The 25,624-nt window shown below is 45.4% G+C and overlaps 1 protein-coding gene across 3 annotated transcripts in view; it reads left to right on the forward strand.

Moving 5' to 3' along the window:
- CCDC149 (coiled-coil domain containing 149) overlaps positions 1–25,624 on the forward strand; it is a 194,754-nt gene that overhangs the window by 65,860 nt on the left and 103,270 nt on the right. Inside the window, exons 1-2 of one of the 3 annotated variants that reach the window (XM_049886424.1) lie at positions 1,483–12,277; positions 12,810–12,881. The exons of 1 other annotated variant lie outside the window; for it this stretch is intronic. In XM_049886424.1, coding sequence (XP_049742381.1) covers positions 12,858–12,881 — 24 coding nt within the window. In that variant the 5' untranslated portion in view covers positions 1,483–12,277; positions 12,810–12,857. Of the gene's footprint in view, positions 1–1,482; positions 12,278–12,809; positions 12,882–25,624 lie in introns of those variants that run through there. One more of the 3 variants, XM_049886423.1, reaches the window with a different exon arrangement.

Here is a 25,624-nt window from a genome sequence, read left to right on the forward strand (position 1 = left end):
CTTTCAGTTTCTTCATCTGATAAATGGGGATAACATTCATTTCACAGCATTCTTGCCAGGATAAACAGGGGCTAAAAATGATAACAGTTGGTTGTGATGCTTTCCCAACTGTAAAATGGGTTCGCAACTTCTTCCCAACCTATCTACTCATCTCCACTAGCAGTGTTTCTGCAAGTATGGACAGATTACAACTGGTGACCCATGAGAGGATTTTAGGTGGCACAGGAACACCACCTCGATTAACACTGACTTGTGGGATGAGATTTGCCTTCCCTCTGTAATCCTCTTTCAATCCTTCCTCTTAGTAGAAAGTTTCAGTTTGATGCAAGTATTCTTTAACATCTTTCTCAACCCTTGCAAAGCATCATACTCAGCGCTTTTGGCTCTATTAGAATTTAATAGCATCTTATTTTTAATTTTTACATTTGCTTTCTATTTTTATGACAACTGATACTTTAAAAAAAGTCACTTTAAAAACAATGCTAAGTTTATAATAACATATAGTTCATTGATTCATGTGTTCAACAAATATTTATTGACCACTTGCCATATGACAATAGGTCCCCGGTTGGCACAGTTTGCGCTCAGCTATCTAATTGAAAGTTTGGTGGTTTGAGCTCACTCAGCAGCACCAAGGAAGAAGGGCTTGGCCATCTGCTTCTGTAAGTATTAAAACCAGTTGCCTTCCAAACCCAAACCAAACCAAAACCACTGCCCTCAAGTCGATTCTGACTCATAGCGACCCTACAGGACAGAGTAGTACCACACCATAGAGTTTCCAAGGAGCGCCTGGCGGATTCCAACTGCCGAGTTCTTGGATAGCAGCCACAGCACTTAAACACTAAGTCACCAGGGTTTCCAAAAAAAAAAAAAAAAAATTTTTTTTTTTCCCAGTAGATTCTAATTCATGGTGATCCCATGTGTGCCGAGTAGAACTGCACTCCATAGGGTTTTTAAGGCTGTGATTTCGGAAGCAAATCACCAAGCCTTTCTTCCAAGGTGCCTCTGGGTGCGTTCAAACTCCAACCTTCCCCAGCGCTTAACCTTTTGCACCACTGTGAAGATTACAGCCAAGAAAACCCTATGCAGCTCAATTCCACTCTATATATAACACATGGGGTTGCCATTAGTGGGAACTGACTTGATGTCAACGGGCTTGGTTATTTTTTACCATGTGTCAGGCACTGTACAAACCCCCTGCCCTCCGTGAGCCTACATTCTAGCGGTGGGAGTCGTGATGGTCAGGGAGCAGCTGGCTTTGGACAGCTGCTTCTCGCAGGGTACGCAGATCAACCGCCCAGGCAGAGGGGTGATTCTGGGATGAGGCTGGGGCCCCCGATGCCCGGACCCGACGAGGCACGGCGCGGGGGCCGCAGGGGCGCGCAGGCGGGGCCGCCCGGTCGGCGTTCGGGCCCGGCTGCGGCCCTGGCGGTGGCAGCGGGCCTGGCGGCCACGGCTCCTCCTCCCCTTCCTCCCGCGGAGGCTGACGTTGAGTCAACAGCGCGGGCGGCTGCAGGAGGCGGTGGCGCAGCGGCTCGGAGGCGCCGGGCCCTCACGGGGCCGCGCGGGGCCGGGGTGGCAGCGGCGGCGGCGGCGCGGCAGGAGGAGGAGGAGGAGGAAGAGGAGGAAGAGGGAGTCATTGAAGCCGGCGCATGCATAGAGGAGGAGACCATGAACGGCGACCGGACCGAGAGCGACTGGCAGGGGCTGGTGAGCGAGGTGAGGCCGAGGCGCCGGGCACGCAGGCTGGGCCACCCGAACGGCCGCCAGCCCCGGCCCGCGCCCCCAGGCCCCTGCGCGGCCACGCGCGGGAAGGGACGCACGGGGGTCCGCGCACCCGGTGGCGGCAGCGCGCTCTCATAGCGCTGTCGCCACGCGGCTCGCAAGGTGCGCGGTACCTCACGCACTTTCCGGTTTCCCCAGGCGCCACTCTCTTGCACGCCATCTGGTGCCCTTCTTGGGGAGGGGCCTTCCCTTTGGGTAGGGTTGGGCCCTGGATTGGAGAGAAGCAACGGGATCCTGGAGGAGAAGAGCCAAGCCCCACCTGCCTTCCTGGTCACCGCTGTTCTGGAGCCAAGTGATTGGACGCTTGGTGTTGAAACAGAAGGGTGGTGACTTGGAGGAAAATCCGGGCCCTGTGGTAACACCAGTGCCAGGTGGAATTACCTGCAGTAGTGGTTTAAAGGGGGGAAATTTGGAGTCCTCCGTGGCTGTGCCCTCATTCACTTTTTCAGTTCAGTCAGCACGCGTTTACTGCAGGCCTACTGTGTGTAAGGTGACAGCCTGTTTAGCAAAGCTGTGAAACACAGGTGCAGAAGTGATTCAATTTGTAAAAGCAGAGAACACCGTGTCCCCAAACTAACCTGGCCATGACTGGACACCACCCATTGTTTTCCTCCTGTCATAAATATAGCCCTTGGGTGTGCTCTCAGACTCCAGTGCCTCTTCCTCTGTGTTTCACCCCAAAAGTTTGGAGTCTGTTGGTGTGGCATCAGCTACCTGGCTTCTCCAGGTGTGGGTAAGTTGCCTGCCCTGACTTAACCACTGTTCTTCCTGGCTGTGTTTGCCATACTGATGGTGCTCTAGGAAATGTTATTTTCCCTGTCTCCCTTCCACACTGAGAACATCCCCTATCCCTTGAGCTAGGCCAACTTGGAGCTTCTTTTTTCCTTACTCCTCCTTGGGAACCCTGTGGGGTAGTTCTACTCTGTCCTATAGTTCTCTCTGAGTCAGAATCTACTCTACGGCAATGGGTTTGGTTTGTTTTGGTATGCACACAATGAAAGTCGCTGGGTGGCACAAACCATTTGCATGGGACTACTAACCCAAAGGTGGGTGGTTTGAACCCACCTAGTGGCACTGTGGAAGAAAGGCCTGGCAACCTGCTTTCATAAAGATTACAGCCAAGAAAACTCTACGGTGCCATTCTCCTCTGTTACATAGAGAGCCTCCATGAGTCAGACTCCATGCCAAAGGGCTTGGTTGCTTGGTTTGCTACGCACACACAGAAAAAACAAAGCAAAACAAAGGGTGTCTTGGTGTACTCTTTTCTTTCCTTGTGGAGTGTCAGAAGGGAAACCCTATACTGTCTTTCTGCCTTAATCATTCAGTCCAACAGTACTTAATGTCCAGTTCTGTTTGTTTAGTATTGGCCCTAGTAGTTGAAAGCTCCTCCAACTATCCAGTATTATGATAAAGTGTCTTGCAGCCTGTCCCCATCTCTTCTCACTGTCAGGCTTTCCATCAAGGCACAGACAAATCTTCTGGGGATCTTATCTCTGGGCCCGTTCAGAATCCTGCTCAATAGTCAAGGAGGCTGGAGGTGGTTCTCCTTGGCACTCCAGCGTTGGGCTCTGAAATAGCAGCAGAATAGTCGCTACTTAGGCAAATACTTACTGAATGGCTATTAGATGCCAGGTACCTTGCTAGGTGTTTGGGTTTTGATGGTGAACAAGGCAAACAACTCCTGCTTTCAAAGCTATGGTACAGTTTGGGAGGAGAGTCACACAATAAACATGAGGAAGCTAAAGGACAGAATGTAATCAAGTGCTGGAGTGTGCCTCCGGGGTTACCTCTACCTTAGACAGACCGTACTGCATTTTAACAATGGGTCTTCCCACTAAACTGTGTATTTTATTTGGCTCTTTCTCACCAGTGCCTACACATTGAGCCTTGTAAACAGCAGGTGCTCAATAAATGCTTGTTGGATAAGTGAATGGATCCTGAAATGGATCTTGCAGGAGTTATCCCGCCCATCCCAGCTGAGTTTCTCCAAAGTAATGCCTTCTTGCCTTTCAGAAACATCCACTAAAGGCACCTAGAATGTGGAAGGTACACAGCTAGGGACTGGGGAATGGGAAAATGAATACAACTTGCTTCCCGCCTTAATAATAATAAAAAAACATTTGCTGTTGAGTCAGCTCTGACTCATGGCCACCACATGTGTGCCAGAGAAGAACTGTGCTCCACAGGATTTTCAATGGCTGGTTTTTCAGAAGTAGATTGCTAGGCCTTTCATCTGAGGCACCTCTGGGTGGACTTGAACCTCCAACCTTTCAGTTAGCAGCTGAGTGTGTTAACCATTTGCATCACCCAGGGACTTCACCTTAATAATAACTAATGGCTATTTCTTGAGTGTTTTCTGGATGTTAGGAATTTTACAGGGCCTCATTTATTCCCACAGTGGTATAACCAGTGCATTAGTTTCCATTGAGTGGATTCTGACTCATGGTGACCCCATGTGTGTATGAGCAGACGTGAACCTTCAGACTTTTAGTTAGCAGTCGAGTATGCTAACCGTTTGCACCCCTTACTTTATAGATAAAGAAATTGTGGCTCATAGAGGCAGAGGACCTTGCTCAGAGCCTCACAGCTGGCAAGTTGGGGAGGCAGGATTTGAACCCTGGTCTGACTCTACAGCCTTGCCCAGAGTCACTAGACTTGATTTTAATCACCAGTTCATTTGTCTGTATCTTCCACTAGACAGTAGGTTGCCATCTTTGAATCCCAGTGTTTCCTAGAGTATGGTCTACACATCACCGGCATCTGAATCATCACTTAGAGTGCCTGTGAAAAATGCACGTTCCTGGGACCCTTCCCAAACCTACTGAATGGAAAATGACTGGGGGGTGTAGCCCTCAAATCTGCCTTTCCTGCAAGCTAAGCTGATTTCAGAGGTTCTCCTGCCAGCTCAAGTTTGGCAGCGGTTCCATGGGGAAATCAACTGGTATCCAGCCAAGTGGGTTTTAAGGAAGAGTGTGATCAGTGGCTAGTGGCATTATAGAATGGTTTTGGACCCCAGTGGAAGGAACTGGGGAGGATATCACGGGGCATCTGACCTTGGCTGAATGGTCTTTTTGACAGGCTTGTATCTTTCTGCAGAAGCTCCCACCTAGAATCACTCCATTGCCCTTCCCGCCCAGAACCCTGTATTCTCTGAATCAGCGTGCTTCCTCTTCTTGCCTCTAGGAAGCACTTTTCATTTAAAACGATCCTGCAGAGATCAGTTTTATTTGCATATTTTTAGTGCTGTATAACATGCCGAAATCCAACCTTCTCGCAGGCCCTGGAGTAAGCATGGCTGTGCATGTGGAAGAGGCATGGCCAGTGCTCGGTTTGGGAAATGAAACGTCTGGGGAGGGAAGATGGTACTTTTATCACCCCTCAGGTGAGCTTTCAGAATCAAGGGGAACTCTGCAATGGAGCCATGCAGACAATCAATAACTTTGTATCTCCATGATAAAAACCCTGGCCATCCCTTAGCCTACCGCCTCTGTGATAAGCCATGCCTAATTTAATTTCGCTCTTTGAATTTTGATTAATTAATTAGATAGCAATCAATCTCATATTCATGGAGCGTGTTGTGTGCAGGGCTGTGAGGCAGCTCAAAGACATCCTGGGGCCTCAGCCCAAAGTAGATGCGCTGCGTTTTGGAAGATAGAGGTTGGGTAGGCCTATAGTCTGGCCTGCTGTTAAGAGCACATATTTGGGCCTCAGTTGTTAAGACTCAGACTTTGAAGATATTGAGAGACCTGGGTATGAGTCCTGGCTCTCTTTCTTTCTTGATGCACATGATCAATACCCAGCCCAAACTGTTGAAGTTTAGAGGGAATTTATTGAGTGATTCCCAGATAGGTCTGGCTTCAGGTACAGCTGGATTCCACACTCAAATGGATGGTTCCTCTCCATCTGTGGGTCTGCTTCCTGCCTAGCTTCAGTCAGAATCTCCCATCCTCTCAGGTTCAAGCCCAGAGGGGACACCAGAAACACTTAGCCAGCAGATCCCGGAAAAGCTCCAAGGGTCACTCCATTGAACCCACTTAGATCACTCTCCTGCCTGGAAGAAATTGCTCAGGAGTACAGTGATATGATTGTCTTAGGCCTGGAGTAGGCACAGAGCCCTGCCCAGGCCACAGGGACTGAGAGTTAGGGAGGGGTGGACCCGCAAGTAAAATTTGGGGGCTACTTGCCAAAATGTTCTGCTGCTATGGTTTTCACTGGCCAGTTTTTTCAGAAGTAGACCACCAAGTCCTTCTTCCTCGAATCACTTACTGTTGAAGATCAAGGTCTACAACCATCAGTATGGATTACACTTCAACATAAAGAAAACAAAAATCCTCACAACTGGACCAATAAGCAACATTATGATAAATGGAGAAAAGATTCAAGTTGTCAAGGGTTTCATTTTGCTTGGATCCACAATCAATGCCCACGGAAGCAGCAATCAAGAAATAAAACAACACATTGCATTGGGTGAATCTGCTGCAAAAGATCTCTTTAAAGTGTTAAAAAGCAAAGATGTCATTTTGAGGACTAAGGTACACCTGACCCAAGCTATGTATCACATGCATGTGAAAGCTGGACAATGAATAAGGAAGACTGAAGAAGAATTGATGCCTTTGAATTATGTATGGTGTTGGTAAACAATATTGAATATACCATAGACTGCCAGAAGAATGAACAAATCTGTTTTTGGAAGAAGTACAGCCAGAGTTATCCTTAGGAGCGAGGATGGTAAGACTTTGGACATGTTCTCAGGAGGGATCAGTCCCTGGAGAAGGACATTATGCTTGGTAAAGTACAGGAGCAGCAAAAAAGAGGAAAACCCTCAACTAGATGGATTGACACAGTGGCTGCAACAGTGGGCTCAAACATAGCGAGATTGTGAAAATGGTTCAGGATGGGACAGCATTTCATTCTGTTGTATGTAGGGTCACTATGAGTCAGAACTGACTTGACTGCACCTAACAACAACACTTGCCAAAAGGTGGAGAATGGAACTTTTCATGAAACTCCGTGCAACTTCTCTGGGCCTCAATCTTCTAACCTTTAAGTAGGGTGATAAAAGTACCTACCTCAAGGGTAAGGAGTCCTGGGGGTCCAATGGTTAAGCACTCGGTTGCTAACTGAAAGGTTTGCTGTTTGAACCCACCCAGCAACTCCACAGGAGAAGAGACCTGGTGATCTACTCCCATAAAGATTATAGCCTAGGAAACCCTAAGGGGCAGTTCTGCTCTGTCACATTGGGTCACTATGAGTCAAAAATCAACTCAATGGCACCTAACAACACCACTCATAGGCGCTATAATTGTGAGGATCAAATGACATAATGCTCATAAGTGCTTAGCCCTCTGCCTGGCTAATAGTAAGTGTTCAGTGAACATTAGTGCAGTGGGAAAGAACCTCAGGACATAAACTCAGTGTGCAAGAAATGACAGCTTCTTTATTTTACTCTAACATCTGATTTTGATTAGAAGTCCCCATTGTAAGAATGGTGGAAATGTAATCAATTTTGGAGTCATGGCTTTCTCCTTCCCTGACCTCGTATTGAAGTCCTAGGGGCTTATGTGGTACTAAGCCATTGGCAGGGGTGTCGGGGCGGGGGGTGCACTTCTGGTTGGTGCTATTATTTAGCCACACTCTCTTTGTTTCAGTCTAGAATCTGGTCATTGTTCACTGCAGGTCATTGTTGTGTCCTTCCAGGCCTCTTCTGGTTCTTTGGCCATCTGTGCCATGTCCACGCTACTTTTGGGTGAATGAAGAACATTCTACTGCTCCTTTACTGCTCTAGCATGGGAGACTTTGCTTTCCTGCCCAAAGTGGGTGCTGCCCCTGAGTCACTCTGGGGCTGTGGAAAACTTTGGGAAGCTGTTGTGCATTTACCTGCTTAGAAGGCCATACAACACCAGTCTGGGTCCAGGGAACTTCTGATATTTTTTTTTTTACTTCCTAGGAAAGAAGGGTATATTTGTTAGCATAAAATTCAAGCTACTGTAACAAAGATACCCCCAAAAAAGTGGTTTAAAAAGGATAGACATTTATGTCTCTTTCATGTGATAGTATAGCCCAACCCAGCTGGTTGGGGGGCAGCTCTGCTCCTTGAGTCATTTAAGAACACAGATTTCTTCCATCTTGTTGCTCCACCATGTCTTAGGGTATGATCCTCAGCTGAGTTGTGGCCATGTGTGTGTTCTGGCCCATGAGAAGGAGAAAAGAGAGTGGCGGGGAGAGCGGGCAGAGCCCAGGGCAAATGACTTTTCTCTAAGTTAGGGAGGACTAAGAAGCTGTACAAATCACTTCTGCTCGCATCCCTTTGGTCTGAGCATAGTCACATGGCTATGCCTACCTGCAACGGAGGCTGGGAAATGTGGTCTTTGGCTGGGTAGCCACGCACCCAACTTGAACTTGGGAAAAACCAAAAAACAAACAAACAAACCCGTTGCTGTCAAGTCGATTCTGAATAAGGAGATGCAACATCAGTAGAAATAGAAAAAAAGGGATGAATGTGAGAAATATTTTAAAGAAAGACCCCTACAGTACTTCATAGCTAACTGGATTGAGGAGATGGAATAGAATGAGTCCAACATGGCCCTCGATGGGTGGCTGCAGAGTGGTGATGCTAGATATGATGGGAGGTTGGGGAATAAGCCAGTCTAGTGAGAAGATGACTTTCGTTTAGAACTCTGCCTTGTTCAGAGTTTCCCACAGTACTTGAACTCTTGCAAGGCAAGCTTAGTGCTTACCGGGAACATTTTTGATGAGCAGCTATCCTCATAGTGGCAGGCTAATTTCAGAGTAAGTTTATTAAAATTAGCATGTGGGGGAAAGCGAGCACAACTGCTATTTTTAACAAATGGGATTCATGTTCTCTCCTGTGCAGGGAAATTCGCATATGTGCTTCTAAAATTGACAGTTTCTACTCTTATTATGTTAAAAAGTTAATTTAGTGACTTTCACATTGAATAGAATACATTGACCGAAGACTAGAAGGGGACTTTAGTCCCTGAATGATAATGACCAGAGTGAATGTCATTTCTCACCCACTGCCTGGTTTATCACCACCCAAATCAAATGGGGGGCTTTGGGTGCCTCATGATGAAGAACTTAGCTTAGTTGAGAGAATGCATGTCTCTCTGACCCATTAGGCAAGATGGCACCAGTGGTAGGGGACACTTGTTCCCCAAGGAGCACAAACCTTTGGTGGATTGTTAAAGTCTTCCCATTTTCATTTCACCTTTTTTAGTCTACACTTAAGTTCTCATTATCTTATGCTATTTAATTGCAATAAATATCCTAATTTTGTTCAGGATATCAAACCTTCTTTAAGCCAATCTACCCTCCATACAACTAGCCAATTAAGCACCTAAAAAAATCACTTTTCACAAGGTTCCCTTACTTAGAAACTTTCAGTGACTCCCCATTACCTGGCATTCAAGGCCTTGACCTCAACCTGGCCTTGACCTATCTTGCCAGACTTATCTCTTGCTGTTCCCCTTACAAATTGGTTACTTCCTTCAAACTGATCTGTCATGCATCCTGGCTTCCATCTTCTGCTCACACCTTGTCTTCATCTGGGTGGGCTTTCCCTTTTTCCCTGACCACAGTCTTTACCAGCCCTTTAAGGTGAGTGGAAACCCACATCCCTCATAAAATTACCCATAGCCTTATACACCTTTTGTTTAGCACTTACATGCTGCCTGAGAAAGGAAGGGGCCTTCTTTGTGTGTGGATCTTAACTCCTACACGAGTTAGTGAGCTCCCACTTGGATTGGGGCAGAAGACAGGAATTCTGGAATAAGGAAGCTTCATACTATGGCCCGAAAGGATCAGGACCTGAGAGAGGGCACTGATACAGTGTTCCAGAATTGAGCTAGTTTCACCCACTTCTGGGCCTCTGCACTGATTTTACATCATTTGTGGGAAAAGACTCATGGATGTGTCTCTAGCTATACCATTATTAATGGCCAACCCAAAGGTGGAGGTCAGTGATATCAGGATGGATTTATTTTTTTATTTTATTATTGTGCTTTAGATGAAGGTTTACAGAACAAACTAGCTTCTCATTAAACAATTAGTACACGTATCATTTTGTGACATTGGTTACCAACCCCATGACATGTCAGCACTCCCCATTCTCAACCTTGGTTTCCCCATTATCAGGTTTCCTGTCCCCTCCTGCCTTCTAGTACTTGCCCCTGGGCTGGTGTGCCCCTTTAGTCTGGTTTTGTTTTATGGGCCTGTCTACTCTTTGGCTGAAGGGTGACCCTCAGGAGTGACTTCATTACTGAGCTAAAAGGGTGTCCAGGGGCCATACTTTCAGGGTTTCTCCAGTCTCTGTCAGACCAGTAAGTCTGTTTTTTGTTGTTGTTTTGTTGTTTTTTGTGAGTTAGAATTTCATTCTACATTTTTCTACAGCTCTGTCTGGGGTGCTCTATTGTGATCCCTGTCAGAGCAGTCAGTGGTGGTAGCTAGGCACCATCTAGTTGTGCTAGATTCAGTCTGGAGGAGGCAGTAGCACTTGTGGTCCATCAGGATGGACTTGTTAATATATGTTTGGCTGGTTGGTGTGACCAAACCAAAAACAAAACTCATTGCCATAGAGTCGATTCTGACTCATAGCAACCCCATAGGACAGAGTAGAACTGCCCCATGGGGTTTCCGAGGCTGTAGTCTTTATTGAAGCAGACTACCACATCTTTCTGTACCTTACTCATGGAAGTGTTCTAACTGCTGACCTTTCAGGTAGCAGCCAAATGCTTAACCACTGTACCACCAGGGCTCCTTCAGTTGGCGTGAAGAAGGGGTAGGAGACAGTCTACTGATGTTTCAGTGGGACAGGGTGCATAGCATGGGAGAATGTACCAGATACATATTGAGCACCTACTCTGTGCAAGGCTTTGTGCATGGGACAGTCGCCCTCGAGGAGTTAAAGTCTAGTGACAATACAGAATGGGGGTAAGACAACTTCAATATAGCATACAGCGTGACAAGAGCTCTGTAGGTCAAGAAGAAATTCATTTGGAATTGGGGGATTGAGAAAGGTTCCTGATGGAAGTGGCACTTGAGCTAGGAAGGTTGGGCAGGATTTCAGCAAGTGGAGATGTCAAGGAAGGGTGTTCTAGACAGAGGGAAGGAAGATAGCACAGGTGCAGAGGTGGCAAGGTGCAGGGCTTGTTTAGGAAATGGCAGATCTTCTGGTCTCCAGTTGGTGACTCATAGTGGGGCAATGGCTGCAGTTTGTAAGTACAGACCTTGAATACCTTGTTAGCTGTATATAGAGTGCTAGGGCCATGAGTATGGCCTTCATTCTGGAGATAGTAAGTGGAATGATTGTACCCTTTGAGCAAGGGAGAGGAACTTACCTGGATGCTTCAGGAAGGTAACTTATCTGCCAGGAGAATATATGAGGGGTTGGACCGGCATGAAGGTTGGGCAAGGCACCAGAGCCCATCTATACCTATGCCTCTGTCCCTTTGCTCTCATCCACTTTCAGCTCATTTGAGTCTTCCTTCCAACTCTTTTTGGCTGTTGAAAATGCTGTTTAAAAAAAAATTATTTATTTTGCTGTTGCTGTTGAGAATATACACAGCAAAACATACACCAGTTCAGCAGTTTCTCATTGTGCAAATGCTCTTGCCAAAGCCACCCGAGACCAGCCTCCTAGTTGCCACATCCCGTGGCCTTTCTTTAAGCCTCAGCCTACTTGACATCTGGCTGTGCAGCCTTTGACACGCTACTCTTCCCTCCAAAATGCTGGGCTGTGGCATCCCTCCGTGTGACTGCTGGGCGTGTCCCTCAGTCATCTCACACTCAGTTGTGGCCGTCAGCTGAACTCCTAGTCCTCTGCCCCCGCTTCTTCCATCTCAGTTAATGGCATCTCCGTGGAGCCTGCTTTGATTCTTCTTCCCAACTTAACATTCTCACCCCAATTTAATTGTTCATTTGGCTCATAGATTCTGCTTTAGACAAATCCTTAAATAAGGACTCAGTGTCACAATTCTTGGTTCTTGGTTCTTACCCACTCGTCCAGAGTATTTGCAGCAACCTCTACGTTCTTCTTTCTTCCATGTTGCTACGAGAGTTGTCATTCCAAGCACTGAGATAACTTTTGCCACTCCTTCACTTAAAGCTCTCTGATGGCTTTCTAGGGCCTGCAGGGTGAAGTCCAGCTCCATCAGTTGGCCTCCATAATCTCTGCCCCATGTTCATCTCCTGGAACTGCCCCTGAACTCCTTATGCCCATTACTTCCCCAGTTCTCCATAGAACTTCTGTTATTAGATCACTCCATGCCCTGAGGTACCTATAAGCCTTTGCTTATATCTGAAGGTAACCTCTGACTGGTACTTAAAGCCTCACTTTAGGTTTCCAACCTCCCGTGGGCCTCAAGAGGTTAAGGAAGAGGATGGTGTATTGAAGTTGAGCAGATGGTGTGGGGGATTGTTGGCAGGGTAAGAAGACAGAGTGATGGGTTCCTGAGGATGGAGCGCCCTCAGCGAGGTGAGTGATCACTGATGTTTACTACAATGTCAGGCACATGATACCAAAAAAAAAAAAAAAAAATTGTTAAGTTGATTCTTACTCATAGCTACCCTATATGACAGAGTAGAACTGCCCCATAGGGTTTCCAAGGCTGCATTCTTTATGGAAGCAGATTGCCACATCTTTCTCCCTCAGAGCAGCTGGTGGGTTTGAACCGCCAACCTTTTGGTTAGCAGCTGAGCGCTTAACCTCTGTGCCACCAGGGCTCCATATATGAAAGATACTTAGTAGATACTTGTGAAAGGGAGGAAGGGAGGAACAGGTGGAGGGAGGGAGGGAGAGAAGAAAAGGAAGGAAGGAGAGAAGGAAGGAAGGGAGGGAGGGAGGGAGGGAGGAAGGAAGGAAGGAAGGGAATACTTTGAATGCCCTGTTAGAAGTCAGCTCTATAGAGAAGCGAGGAGGAAGGGAGAAAGGGAAGGAGGGAAGGGAGAAAAAGAGAAGGAAGGAAAGGGAGTCCATCTTGCTGTTCCCATCCTCTCTTTGAAGCTAGCCCTGATCATCTGCTGAGGCACCCCACTGCCAACCTCTCCACAGACTGATGGTGGCCCTGAAGGAGCTGGGAGTAAGTATCCATCTGGCCCATGCCTGGTGTCCTGGCCAGCTTCCTGGCTCAGGCAGCAGTGGGGTTATGTAAGTCATCAAGCTCTACCTCTAAGTAATTGTGTTCTCTGGGGCAAATTTCCTGCCTTCTGCAAGACTTTGTTTTCTCTGGAAGCTCCACTGAAACCTGTTCAGCATAACAATACCTGCCTTGTGTCTGTCAGTTACAAAGAGGATAAAACGAGATGATGTGTGAAAGTGTGTTTTAAAGTCCCCAACCCTCCACAGATAACTGTGACACTGAGGTGATGTTCTTATCCTTGCTGGGCTTTGGGAAAACCCTTCCCCAGGGCTTCAGCGATGCTTCTGCAGAGGCAAGTGATGTGTCAGCTGCCGGCTGTGAACATGATGCCATTGAAAATTCATACCCATGAGTGCAGATTGATGGACCTGCTTGCTCTGCCATCTGCAGACCCCATGACCAAAGCAATATTGGAGGCGGCGGGGATGGGGGCTCCCCTTTTTCTAGACAGTTCCAATTTGCCTTTTAATTTGCTCCAGCCTGGTAAGTGCGGCTGGCGTCAATCTGTAACTTTTTTTCCCCACAGTCTCTGGCTTTGGCAGACCTTCCAGCGTGTTTGCAGGGTACTCAGTCACTGGTGGGGCAGCTTCCATTTCTGTGACCTCTTCTGATCATCCCTAATGATTAACCTTCTGACTTTGTACCCTTCTTACTGTCACCTCCTCTGATCTCTTGCCTGAATCATTCTACCTCTCCCTGTATGTGCTTCTCTCTGGTCTCCAGACCCATCTTCTGAGCACCCTACTTTCCTCATTTGTTTGTTTTGAATTAGCTACTTTTTCAAAATTTTCTTCTGGTGAAAATATACGTAAGAGAAACGTATGCCATCTTAGCGATTTCTGCATGCATGATTCAGTAACACTGATGACATTCTTTCATGTCGTGTAACCATTCACCATGCTTGCTATGCTTTTCCACATTATTCCCCCACCATTAACATAAACTCAGTTCCCCCTAAGCAGGAGCTTCCCCTTTCACCTTCCCTCCTGCCCCTGGTAAACACCAGTAATTTTTGGCTTTTATATATTTGTCTGGAGCCCTGGTGGCAAGTGGTTAAGAGCTCGGCTGCTAACCGACAGGCCGGCAGTTCGAATCTACCGGCTACTCCTTGGAAACCCTATGGGGCAGTTCTGTCGTATAGGGTCTCTATGAGTTGGAATCAACTTGATGGCAATGGGTTTGGTGTTTTTTTTTTTCTTTAAATTTGCCGATTTCGTAGAAGTGAGATCATACAGCGTTTATCCTTTTGTGTCTGACTAGCTTCACTCAGCATAAAGTTTTCAGGATTCATCCAGGTTGTGGCACGCATCGGGACTTCATTCCTCTTTGTGGCTGAGTAGTATAAGCTACTCTTTTTTTTTTTTTTAATTTGATTTTGGTGAAAAATATGCACAACAGAACATAAACCCATTGATCAATTTCTACAGGTACAATTCATTACCATTGGTTACGTGCTTCACGTTGTATCAGTGTTCTCGCTATCTCTACCCAAGTTGTTTCCCCAACATTGACTTAGACTCGCTACCCCCTAAACTATAAGCTAAGGAGCCGTGGTGGTGCAATGGTTAAGTGCTCAGCTACTAACCAAAAGGTTGGCGGTTCAGACCCACTCAGCAGCCCCATGGGAGAAAGACCTGGCAATCTGCTTCTGTAAAGATTACAGCCAAGAAAACCCCATGAGGCAGTTATATGTGTCCTATGACATTGCTGTGGGTAGGAATTGACTCAATAGCACCCAACAACAACAAACTATAAGCTGCTCTTCTTAAGCTGATGTCAGTGCTTAGGAATAGACCCAGCTCTTGCTCACAAGGAACTAACAGCACCCTGCCTCCTGCATTATTGCAGGTGCTTGTTACCAGCCTTCTTTTCCACCTCTCCATCCCGTCCAGCACTGCTTGATGAAGTGCCTGGAAGCAAAATGGACCATGACCCTTCTTGGCCCTAAGACCTCCATAAGTCCCCATTGGCTCTCACTTTGGCTTTGGCCCAAACGCTTTACCATGTAAGGCCTTTCGTACTTTTACCTAGACCCACCTTTGCAGCTTTATTTTGTATTTCTCCCTTTCCGGGGTCCTGTGCTCCAAGTGAACTGAACCAGCCTGAGGTCTCTGTCCAAAGCCAGTGCTTCCACTCATGGGGCCTCTGCTCGGTTTGTGCCCTTTGCCGGAACTCCTGCCTCTCTGGTTACAGTTGCTTTTCCCCACAGCTGAAAGCTCTCATCCTCTCTGTGTTCATATCCAGGCACACCTCCCAGAGACTCAAGCTCCCCCCTTGCCACCTCATATAGGAATTACTTACATTCGAGCTTTGCCTCCAGCCTGGAGTTAGTTACTCCAGAGCTGGAGCAGGCGATTCATCTCTGAATCTCTCACTGTGCCCAGCATGAAGTCTGCATGTAGTAAGTGTAGTGAACAAACCTAAAAGAGATGACAAACCTAGTGGAGTCCCAGTTAATACTTGAAAAACTGCTGAATTAAAACGAGGAGATCATTTCTTTTTTTGTCCAAACGACACTCTCATCCATTTCTTTCCCCAAAGTCACCTCGTGTCCGTTTTTATCCCACACACCTTTTGACTTTCAAAAGATAGATTGTGATCTCTTAAAGGTAGTAAGTCACTTCACCTTTCAATAAGATCTAAGGGATTTATGAACTATAAGCCATTTCCTCCCTTTCTTCCTCCCTTCTTTTCTTCCCTTTCTTCCAAACTGGAATTTTATTGTATCAGATATATTGCTTGAAAAAGCCAGGCAGAGGCTGTGGCTGGGGAAATCATTTGTCTATAAAGAGCTGCTTTCTGTAACGGGATCTGACCCATATTGTAATGTGTCTGAATATTCGCTGGGCTTTAACTCTGCTCTAGACTAGAATTTAAGCTTGCTACAAATTTTTTTTTTTTTTTACAAAGTTATTTTGCCGCAGATGGTTGACTTTCATGCAAAGAAACTGTGCTATTTCTTTGGTTCTGGTGGGACTCTTCCCATCATAGAAATAATAATAATAATGATTTTTTACTTTTGTCTTTAATCAACTGATATTTAAGAGTATTAAGAGTCCTTGGCACTCTGCTAAAAGTTGGGGTGCTGGGGTGCAAAATCCAACAGGGCATTACATCTTTGGAGTTTATAGAGCACCTTCCTCTAAATTCCCTTATTTAATCCTGACAACCACTCTGTTGGTTCTGTTGGGCAGGTGATGTTGTTGTTAGCTTCTGTCAAGTTAGTCCCCGACTCATGGCAACCTCATATACAAAGAAATGAAATACTGCTGGTCCTATGCCATCCCTATGATCAGTTGCAGATTGGACCATTGTGATTCATAGAGTTTTCATTGGTTGATTTTGGGAAGTAGATTGTCAGGCCTTTCTTCCTAGTCTCTCTTAGTCTGGAAGCTCTGCTGAAACCTGTTCAGGATCATAGCAACACACAGGCCTTCACTGACGGGTGGGCGATGACTGCTCATGAGGGTTACTGGCTGAGAACTGAACCTGAGTCTCCTGCATGGAAGGTGAGAGTTCTACCACTGAATCACCACTGTCCCTGGGCAGGTGATAGTCTTCTCACTTCATAGGTGAAGAACAGAAATTCAGAGTGGTTGAGTCTTTGTTTCTGGTCACCGCGGAAGAGGCAAGCTTGTAGAACTAGGTCTCTGAATGTCAAGTCAGATGTGCTGGGAGTGTTGGGTTCAGACCCTCTGTACACTCACATCTGGACAAGAGATGGCAGCCCTCCTGCACAGGGAGATGCCCTTCTTCACGTCAACTCCCAGCTGACCTAGATCTAAACCCCAAAACTTGCACTGACAAGGAGACTCCTGCCCAGAAGAGTATAGTCTAGAAATTGAGCAAAAGTGATATCAGACATCCTGAAGATGTGACCATATCATGAAGGGACAGTCAGTGCACTTGAAGGCAGATATGCCAGGTGACCCAGCCCTGTCCCAGTAGAGGCTGCAAGGAAGTGAGAGAATCTAAGAAGGACCAAGATTTATGTCCCCACCCCATACCCGCTGCACCCCCACCACAGAGGGTTTTCTTAGGCAGCTGTGGGATCCTGCCCTTGATAGCCTGAATCTCTGAATGGGGAAAGTTTTGGGAAGAAAACATGTGGCTGAAGGTATTACCTAATTATGGTAATAACTTGGCTGATGGTGGATTATAACTTTAAATATCTGAGTAATATATATTTGCTGCCCCTCCAATTTAGAAAATGCATATAATTTTAAAAGAAGAAAAAAAAAACTCTATAATTCCAGTACCCAGAGCTGATCTTAACATTTTAGTGTACAGTCTTCCAGACATTTTCCCATGCCCTTATTTACAACAATGAGTTTTATAGTGTAGGTATGCTAGTTTATATTTTCACTTGTATTCAGGCTAATATGATGTAGTGAATGCATGCATTTCACATGGACACTTCAGTACTTTTTTACATCGATGCACACCCATGTAGCCACCACCCAGATCAAAACATAGAATGTTCTCAGCTCCCCAGAAGGCTCTGTATGCCCTTTCTCACTCAACATGCTACCCTATCCCTCAAGAAGTAACCGCTATTCCAACTTCTGTTAATGCGTGCTGTTTTTATAACTTGTTCTTTTTCCTACTCAGCAATAAGTAGTGAATAGTTTTCATGCCACTAACATCATCATTATCATCAACATCCATCATAATGACTGCATAGGACTCCATGGTATCGGAATTCAGCATCCGTTGGACTTGAAGCCTGTATCTTGGAAATACTGACTATATCGTTTCCCACTATCAGAAAGCCCAGATGTCTGACATCAGGGTTTTTTTTAGCTCTAGAACAGGCTGTAGTGACTTTGAGGGTTTTCTGTGGTTTCTTGAAAGGCCTGCTTGTACCTTCCCAGGTTTGCTGAGTTTATCTGAATACACGTGTGTTATATTGAATGTCCTAGGACCCACCTTTGTGTGTGTTTGAAAGGGCGTCTCCCGTCCCAACATGCAGTGGAAAGGTGTTTACACAAGAGCAGGTTCTAGGCTACTAGATCATCCCATTCCTCTTCAGCTTCTCTTTAAAAATGTATTTTAAAAAATGGAGAGAAATTCATTGGGCAATTAAGACGTCTGGGTTTAGAGAGAGGCTCTTTTAAGATGACGTTGGTGAACAAAGAAATAGCTGTTTTGATTGCTGATATCACTCATGAAGACACTGCAGGGAGAAAAACTCCACGGCCTCCCAGAAACACTCTCCTACTCAGTGCTGCCCGGTAAAGACTTGGTTATACAGGTGTTACTCATGCACGTTTGGGAACCTTCCTCTCCTTTACTCCCTCTCCGTTTAGCTTTTGATAATTTCACCACCACTATGACTACGACTCCTTAGAAGCAAGGATGGCGAGATTTCAGCTTGCTTACTTTGGATACGTCATCAGCAAAGACCAATCGTTAGAAAAGGACATCATGGTTGGTAAAGTAGAAAGTCGGTGAAAACGAGGGATACCCTCCCTAAGATGGACTAACACAATAGTTGCGACAATGAATTCAAACACACCAACGGTCATGAAGATGGGACAGGACAGGGCAATATTTTGTTCAGTTATACATGAACTCCCTAAGAGTTGGAGCCAACTCGATGGCAACTAACAACAACAATTACAACAACAACTAGTGTGATTGCTTCTACTATAGGCAGCCCCCAGGTTATGAACTCCTGACTTCACATACAACCGTAGTTAGGAACCAGCCCGTAAAGCTGTTGTATTAAAAACTCAAGGTACATACAACGGTTCATAATAGCAAACAGATGCTACTTTGAGACTCCCATCAAAACATTATTATGTTAAAGATGTTTTAGTGTATCTGGAAGTGTTTCTTTAATGTTATCTATGCGTAGAAAGGTACACGATATACTGTATGCTAAGACAAACATTTGACTAACTAATATTAGATATCAGCTGTACCTAACTGCTCCTTTAGGTACAAATTCAACTTAAAGACAGATTTAGGAACAGAACTCGTTTGTAATCCAGGCACACACTTATACTCTTATTGTCATTATTGTTATCGTTGTTGTGTACCCTTGAATCGATTCGATTCTGACTCATAGAGACTTACCACCAGCTCCATGGGAGAAAAGACCTGGCGGTCTGCTCCCCTAAAGACTACAGCCTAGGAAACCCGAAGAGGCAGTTCTACTCTGTCGTATAGGGTTGCTGTGAGTTGCTATGAGATTATTGTTATTAATGGCAGTAAAGTTAAATATTAAGTTCCCATTTATTGAGCACTTGCTGTGTGCCAGGTACAATGTGAGGCATTTTTCATGTAGGATTCATCTCAGGCACATACTTGAAGGAAAGAGGGACCATTTTGTGGAGTACGTTTTATGTCCCGAGCCGTGTGCTGAATGCTTTATGTTTGCAATTTCATTTATTCTTCACAACAGCCTTGGGAGGCAGATGGAGTTAGCACCATTTTACAGCTGTGGTTGATACGGCTAAGTGGTGACCGGTAAACATCAGGGAATATGCTAGTTATGCAAGAGGTGGGTGGGATTGGAACCCCAGGTTCTCCTGATTCTGTGTTTTTTCTGCTCTGCTGCTCAGCCTCATGAAATGAGTGAATGAATGAGCGAATGCTTGAATGAATGAACAAGTGAGCCAACCATTCTGGTACACTGAAGTACTCCTTTTTAGGAAGTATTTATTTTGAATTATGGAGTCAGAAGGAAAATTTTCTTCCATTTAAAACCCTAATTATTTAATTGTCTGCTATAGTGCTTACACACTTTTGCATCTTGCATGTCCAATGTCAAGTGTCAGTGGTGACATAGGGTTCTGTTTTGACATCAGTTACAAATCCTGTAATATAGGGTGCAAAATTTTGTCAATATCAATTGTTTGACCATGTTGATTATTTAGGATTAGTTTTAATGTAATACTAGAAATAACAATGGTTTAAATAAGATAGAGCTGGATTCTCTTCTCAAGTACAGCACATTTGAATGTCGGCAGTTTAGGGCTGGTATGGTGACTCACAGTTTGTTAGAAACCCAGGAACCTTCCATTTCTCTGGTCTACCATTCCAAAGGTGAGATTTTCACTTTGTGGACCAATATGTTGCAGGAAGGAGAAAGACAAGAAGAGTATGCCTTTCACAAACTCTTCCCAGGAGTCCCACATGACACTTCTGCTTACATCTTATTGGCCAGCACTTTACATGTATATAGGTGATCATAATAGTACCTGGAGTCTCTGGTTGGTACAGTTAACACACTTAGCTGCTAACTGGAAGGTTGGAGGTTTGAGAAGGTGGTACTTCAAGGCCACCCAGCGGTGCCTTGAAAGAAGCCTGATGATCTAATTCCAAAATGTCAACCATTGAAAACCCCATGGAGCACAGTTCTACTCTGACATGAGTTGGAACTGATGACAGCTGCTGGCTTTTCAGTAGTACTGAGTTCTTGGAGCCGTGGTAGTGCAGTGGTTAAGTACTAGGTTGTACGTGAGCCACTCCATGGGAGAAAGATGTGACAGTCTGCATCCGTAAAGATTAAAGCATTGGAAACCCTATGGGGCAATTCTACCCTGTCCTACAAAGTTGCTGTGAGTTGGAATAGACTCAACAGCCCAGGGGTTTTTTTTTTTGGAGCTGCCTCCTAGGGTCTCATTTTGAGGATTAAACGAGCTAATGTATGTGAGGTGCTCAGGATAGTGCCTGTTCCACAGGAAGTGGCAGAGGAGTGTCTGCCATTATTGATCATATATGGGATTTGAGCCCATTAGTCTTGGAAACCCGGGTGATGTAGTGGTTAAGTGCTAAGGCTGCTAACCAGGGGCTCCTTGGAAACCCTATGGGACAGTACTACTCTGTCATATAGGGTCGCTATGAGTCAGAATTGACCAGACAGCAATGGGTTTGGTTTTGGTTGTTTTATCTCCTTTGGTCTTTATACCCTCCTACTCGCTGTGGACAGCTACCAGTCCTGATGATGTTGATGAAGATGATGATTATGGGTATAATGATGATGACAATGATCTTGAAGATAACCTCTCAGTACATGCCAGCTACATGGCAAGTACTGGGCTAAATACCTTGTTTTCATTATGTCATTTAATCCTTCCACCAACTCTATGAAGTAGCTACTTTTATGGCCCCATTTTACAGATAAAGGGTTTTAGGCTCAGCAAGAGGCGGATTAACATGCTCAAGACCATTCAGCTAAAAGTAGCAGGGCAGGGATTGGAATCCAGGCCAGTCTGACCTCCAAGTCTAGGGTCTTACTTGTGGCATCCATTGCTCTCCATATCTTCTGAGATACCTGCCTCCTAAAGTTCATCTCTTTTTAGAACGGTCAGCCTGGTCATATATTTAGCAACCCATATTTATGCTTCTATCTATAGTAATTCTGGTTATCACTGAATTTTCTTTAGTGGTCAAAAAATGTCCAAACTTGCCTTAGTCTGTGTGTACTTCTCCAAAGGAATTTTTTTTTTTTTTTTAAATGTTCAGTCTTATGGCTGTGTATGCAGAAGAGTGAACTGGAACAACCCATTCTATTGTCACTTAAATACTCTCCCAATCCACAGCGATGACAAAGGTGGTGGTGATGGACAAACTGACCATCAACAAAAGCAAGTACAAACATGCCAAATATTGGCATGTGGCCCATTGGTGATTTGTAGCCAATAAGAATTTTGCCACCCTCCCTGAAAGCCAGCTCAACTCAGGTCACCCCAGGGAACGATTTGCTAACACAGTCACTCTATCGGCACAGTTATCTGTCAGAGAAACAAACCTGGACAGAGTCCCTGCCTAAAAAATATTCACAATTAAGTGCGTCCTCTGAAAACCATGGTGACTGAATCACCAGGATCACATACCACCCTTGTCCACAGTGCGTCTTCTCATAACTTTGCCGTGGGGCTGAATTCTGACTGGCAGTTTTTGTTAAGGAAGGTTTCACTCATTAGTAATGCCTGGAGTTGGTGGAAAGAAAATAGGAACAGCGAAGATGAAGTGCAGAAGCAAATTAACGGTGCTCAGGAAAATAGGAGCAAGGCAGAGATAGAGGAGAAAACAGCCCCCAGCCAGAGCCTGCGGCTGGGGAGGCCTTCATCTGGTAGGTCGAAATTCCAGGCCCAAGTGGCCTTTTAGTGATGACTCCAAGGTTCTCATCCATAGAGAACCACTAGGGGAGCCGTAATGATCATGATGGGCTGAAATCTTGGCAGATGGCAGTAAGAGCTCTATTTGCATGGATAATTAAATTGGTGATGGATTTGCATGACTGATTTCAAGATCTCTACTCTGCAGATGACTGCCTTTTGGGGCAGACTGGGATGGAACACCTCCTTGTGTTAGAGTACCTGCACCTGATGCAAGTATCAGAGAGATGGGAACAGGGAATATTGCCACAAATACTCCATCTTGAGTTGAGTCTCCATCTTGAGCACTCTGGCCCTCTTATGGACTGTTCGTCCCAGCATAGAGATAGTATTATTCAGAAAGGCAAGGTCAGGGTCTGCTAACAAACTTAGGAGCAGCGGAGATTGTTTTCTTTCTTCGAATGGGACAGACATAGTTTCTTTGATTACCTTGATAATTAATAATTCATACCTTTAGGATTTGTGGAAATTTTTTTTTTTTTTTTTACATGCATTGTCCTATAGAACCCTTATGACTCTTGTTAGAGAGAAAGGGCATGGTACAGGATCAGGTTCAAATCCCACCTTTGTCACTTATAAGCTGCGTGATTGTGGGTGAGCTATTTAGCCTCTTGGAGCCTGTTTCCTCCTCTGTAAAAAGGGGTTACTTACGTCTACCTTTTGGAGTTGCGATGAGGATGAAATGACTTACGTATATGAAATGCTGAGTCACCTTTGGGTGCTGAATAGGCTCTGAAATGATGATGGTTATTCATATTATCATTTAGAGAAGAAGAAACCAAAGCAAAGAGCAGGTGAGACCAAAGCTTTTCACCGTCTCACTGGTGAGTCGTGAAACCTACATTCATCTAAATCCAAGGTACCATGTTGCTTCTATTAACGATGCTTTTGTCTCTTTATCTCCTGAATTCCCTTCAGTTCGAGGACAGTCCAGGAATCAGCTGAAGCTCCGAAAATGCAACCATTTAAACTCTCTCAGTAACCAGTGCTGTTGAGCCAACTCTAACTCATGGCGGCCTCAAGGGTGTCGGAGTAGAACTGTACTCCATAGGATTTTTACTGGCTAGTATTTTGGAAGTAGATCGCCAGGTCTTTCTTCCAAGGTGTCTCTGCATAGACTTGAACCAACTCTCTCAGTACCTCACTTATATAACAGGTACACTAGTAAAACCCTTCTGTCCCATGGGATTTGGGGCAAACCTGAGAAGTTAACAGTGGATAGTTATATAGGGGGGTACTGGGACTCATCACCAGTAGGGGTACTAGGGTCTTTTTGTAATTTCTCTTTAAGTCAAGCGGTAGAAGAGCCACAGCAGTTTTATAGCTTTTCAAGTCAGTCTGATCAAATTGTACAAGTTCTGCTGGCTTTTGACTGCTGCCCAGCCCATAAGGAAAGCCCTCTACAATGGGATGGAATTATCACACAATGAAATCAGCGGCTAATCTGCTGTTACATTTCATATGTGACTGTTCTGTGTTGTAATATATAATGGTATTATGTGAAGGTGGGAGACGTGGGCTGTATCTCAGCAACCTGGGTGGAAAAGGAGAGCTTCGGATGCCTGGGTGATTTTAGTGGTCCATCCTGCACACATGATCTCTGAAACAAGACAGAATCCCCTGGCCACCCCTCCCACCCCCCATCAGCATCTTGGCCCGGAGCAAGGTCTGATCAGCCCAGCACCGGGGAGAGAGCAAATTCACTCCAGGCAAGCAATGGTGTTTAAAAAATATGTGCTTTCTTCAGCAAGCAAGAGAGGGTATCTTAGCCCATTTCTGTTCAACTAGAAGGAAAGCCAATCTTTTTTCCTTTCTTTTCGGTCTCATCTTTATCAGTCTGAAAAGAACCGAAAGGCACACTCGTTGAAGAGTGGAGACACTGAGAACCCGGGGCGGGGAGGGGGGAGAGAGGACAGGAGAAATCACAGGAGTGAAAGGATTGAAATAGATATTCAGCCAAACCTTCAGTTAACCAAGACTGGCGGAGGATTTCACATACCCCCCAGCTACTCTAGTGCACATTTTAAACTCTTCCAATTACCTGAAATCTCACTTAACTTGAATTTCAGCACATCCCCTGGGACACCCAAATAATCAGAGTTTGTCTGTCTAAAGTAATACTGGAGAGGGGGAGACGTGATGGTGAGTCTGAGAAAGATGGATTATTAAAAAAAAAAAAAGTCGTCTTAGAAAATGGTATTAGCATCATTAAGATAAAAAAAAGATACCAACTTGAAATTGCCGAAATGGTATCTAAAAATTACAGGGGCGAACACAGATTTAGAAAGGGCTGTAGAAAATGCTCAATGAATTGTACAATTGGAGGATGGGGTGTAGATGTGGACAGGAAAAGCTGGCACTGAAGGTATGCAGGGAGTTCATGTGGCATGGTTGGGGTCGCTGCAGGCTAGAGGACTTGGGTAAAATGGACATCAGTGTGTGGTTGGCTCCGCAGAGCATTTTATTCTATAGATGCCCAAAAGAGGGCCTGGAGAGGTTAATATGTGTGTATCTCCAGTTGACACTCCTGTGCCTTTGGCTGTTAACTGAAAGATTGGAGGTTCGAGTTTACCCAGAGGTACTTGGAAGAAAGGCCTGACAGAAGGCCTGGTGGAAGAAAGTCCTGATAATCTACTTCCAAAAAATCAGCCATTGAAAACCTATACATCCCCAGGAGATATCTAGGTCAATTGACATAACATAATTCATAAAAAAAAGTTCTGCATACTACTTTGGTGAGTAGCATCTGGGGTCTTAAAAGTTTACGAGCACCATGTAAGATACAACTGTTGGTCTTTTTCCATCTGGAGCAAAGGAGAGTGAAGAAAACCAGAGGCTCAAAGAAAAAAATTAGTCCAGAGGACTAACGGACCACAGGAACCATAGCCTCCACCAGCTTGAGACCAGAAAAACTAGATGGTGCCTGGCTACCACTACCGACCGCTCTGACCAGGATCATAATAGAAAGTCCTGGTTAGAGTGGGGAAAAAAATGTAGAACAAAATTAAAATTCATAAAAAGACCAGATATACTGGTCTGAGAGAGCCTGGAGGAATCCCCAAGACTATAGCTCTTAGACACTGTTCTAACTTGGAACTGAAGCCATTCCCAATGTGGTACGACAGATCGCTTTTGTGTGGCCTTTCTCAACATGGTCTTGTAACTTCCACCCAAGTGTTGGGTGGGACTCTGCAAATAGGGTAATTGTGGCCCATCAAAGGGATCGATGAGTTTTGCCATCCCGTTGGGCTTGAAATGAGCCACACAGAGGTGGGAAGGAAAGTATCCCACCACCACCAAGGAAGAACAGCAAGGAGCAGAAAGCATGTTCTTCGGACCTGGGATCCTTGAGCTGAGAAGTTCCTGGACCCAGGAGACAGTGAGCTATAACCCTGAAGATGGCCAGAAATGGTGGCAGAGAAATAGGAGCAGGAGAGACCAGCAGTAGACTGTGCAGTGGGCTTCCCAGTCCATGGAGAGAGTAAGCTGAGTGCTTTTGGGCCAAGGCTTACTGGTGGAGTGGGGTGCTTCTGTATACCTATTGGCAGGAGC

Source organism: Elephas maximus, chromosome 5, assembly GCF_024166365.1.
Source record: "Elephas maximus indicus isolate mEleMax1 chromosome 5, mEleMax1 primary haplotype, whole genome shotgun sequence".
Classification (NCBI taxonomy): Eukaryota; Metazoa; Chordata; class Mammalia; order Proboscidea; family Elephantidae; genus Elephas; species Elephas maximus.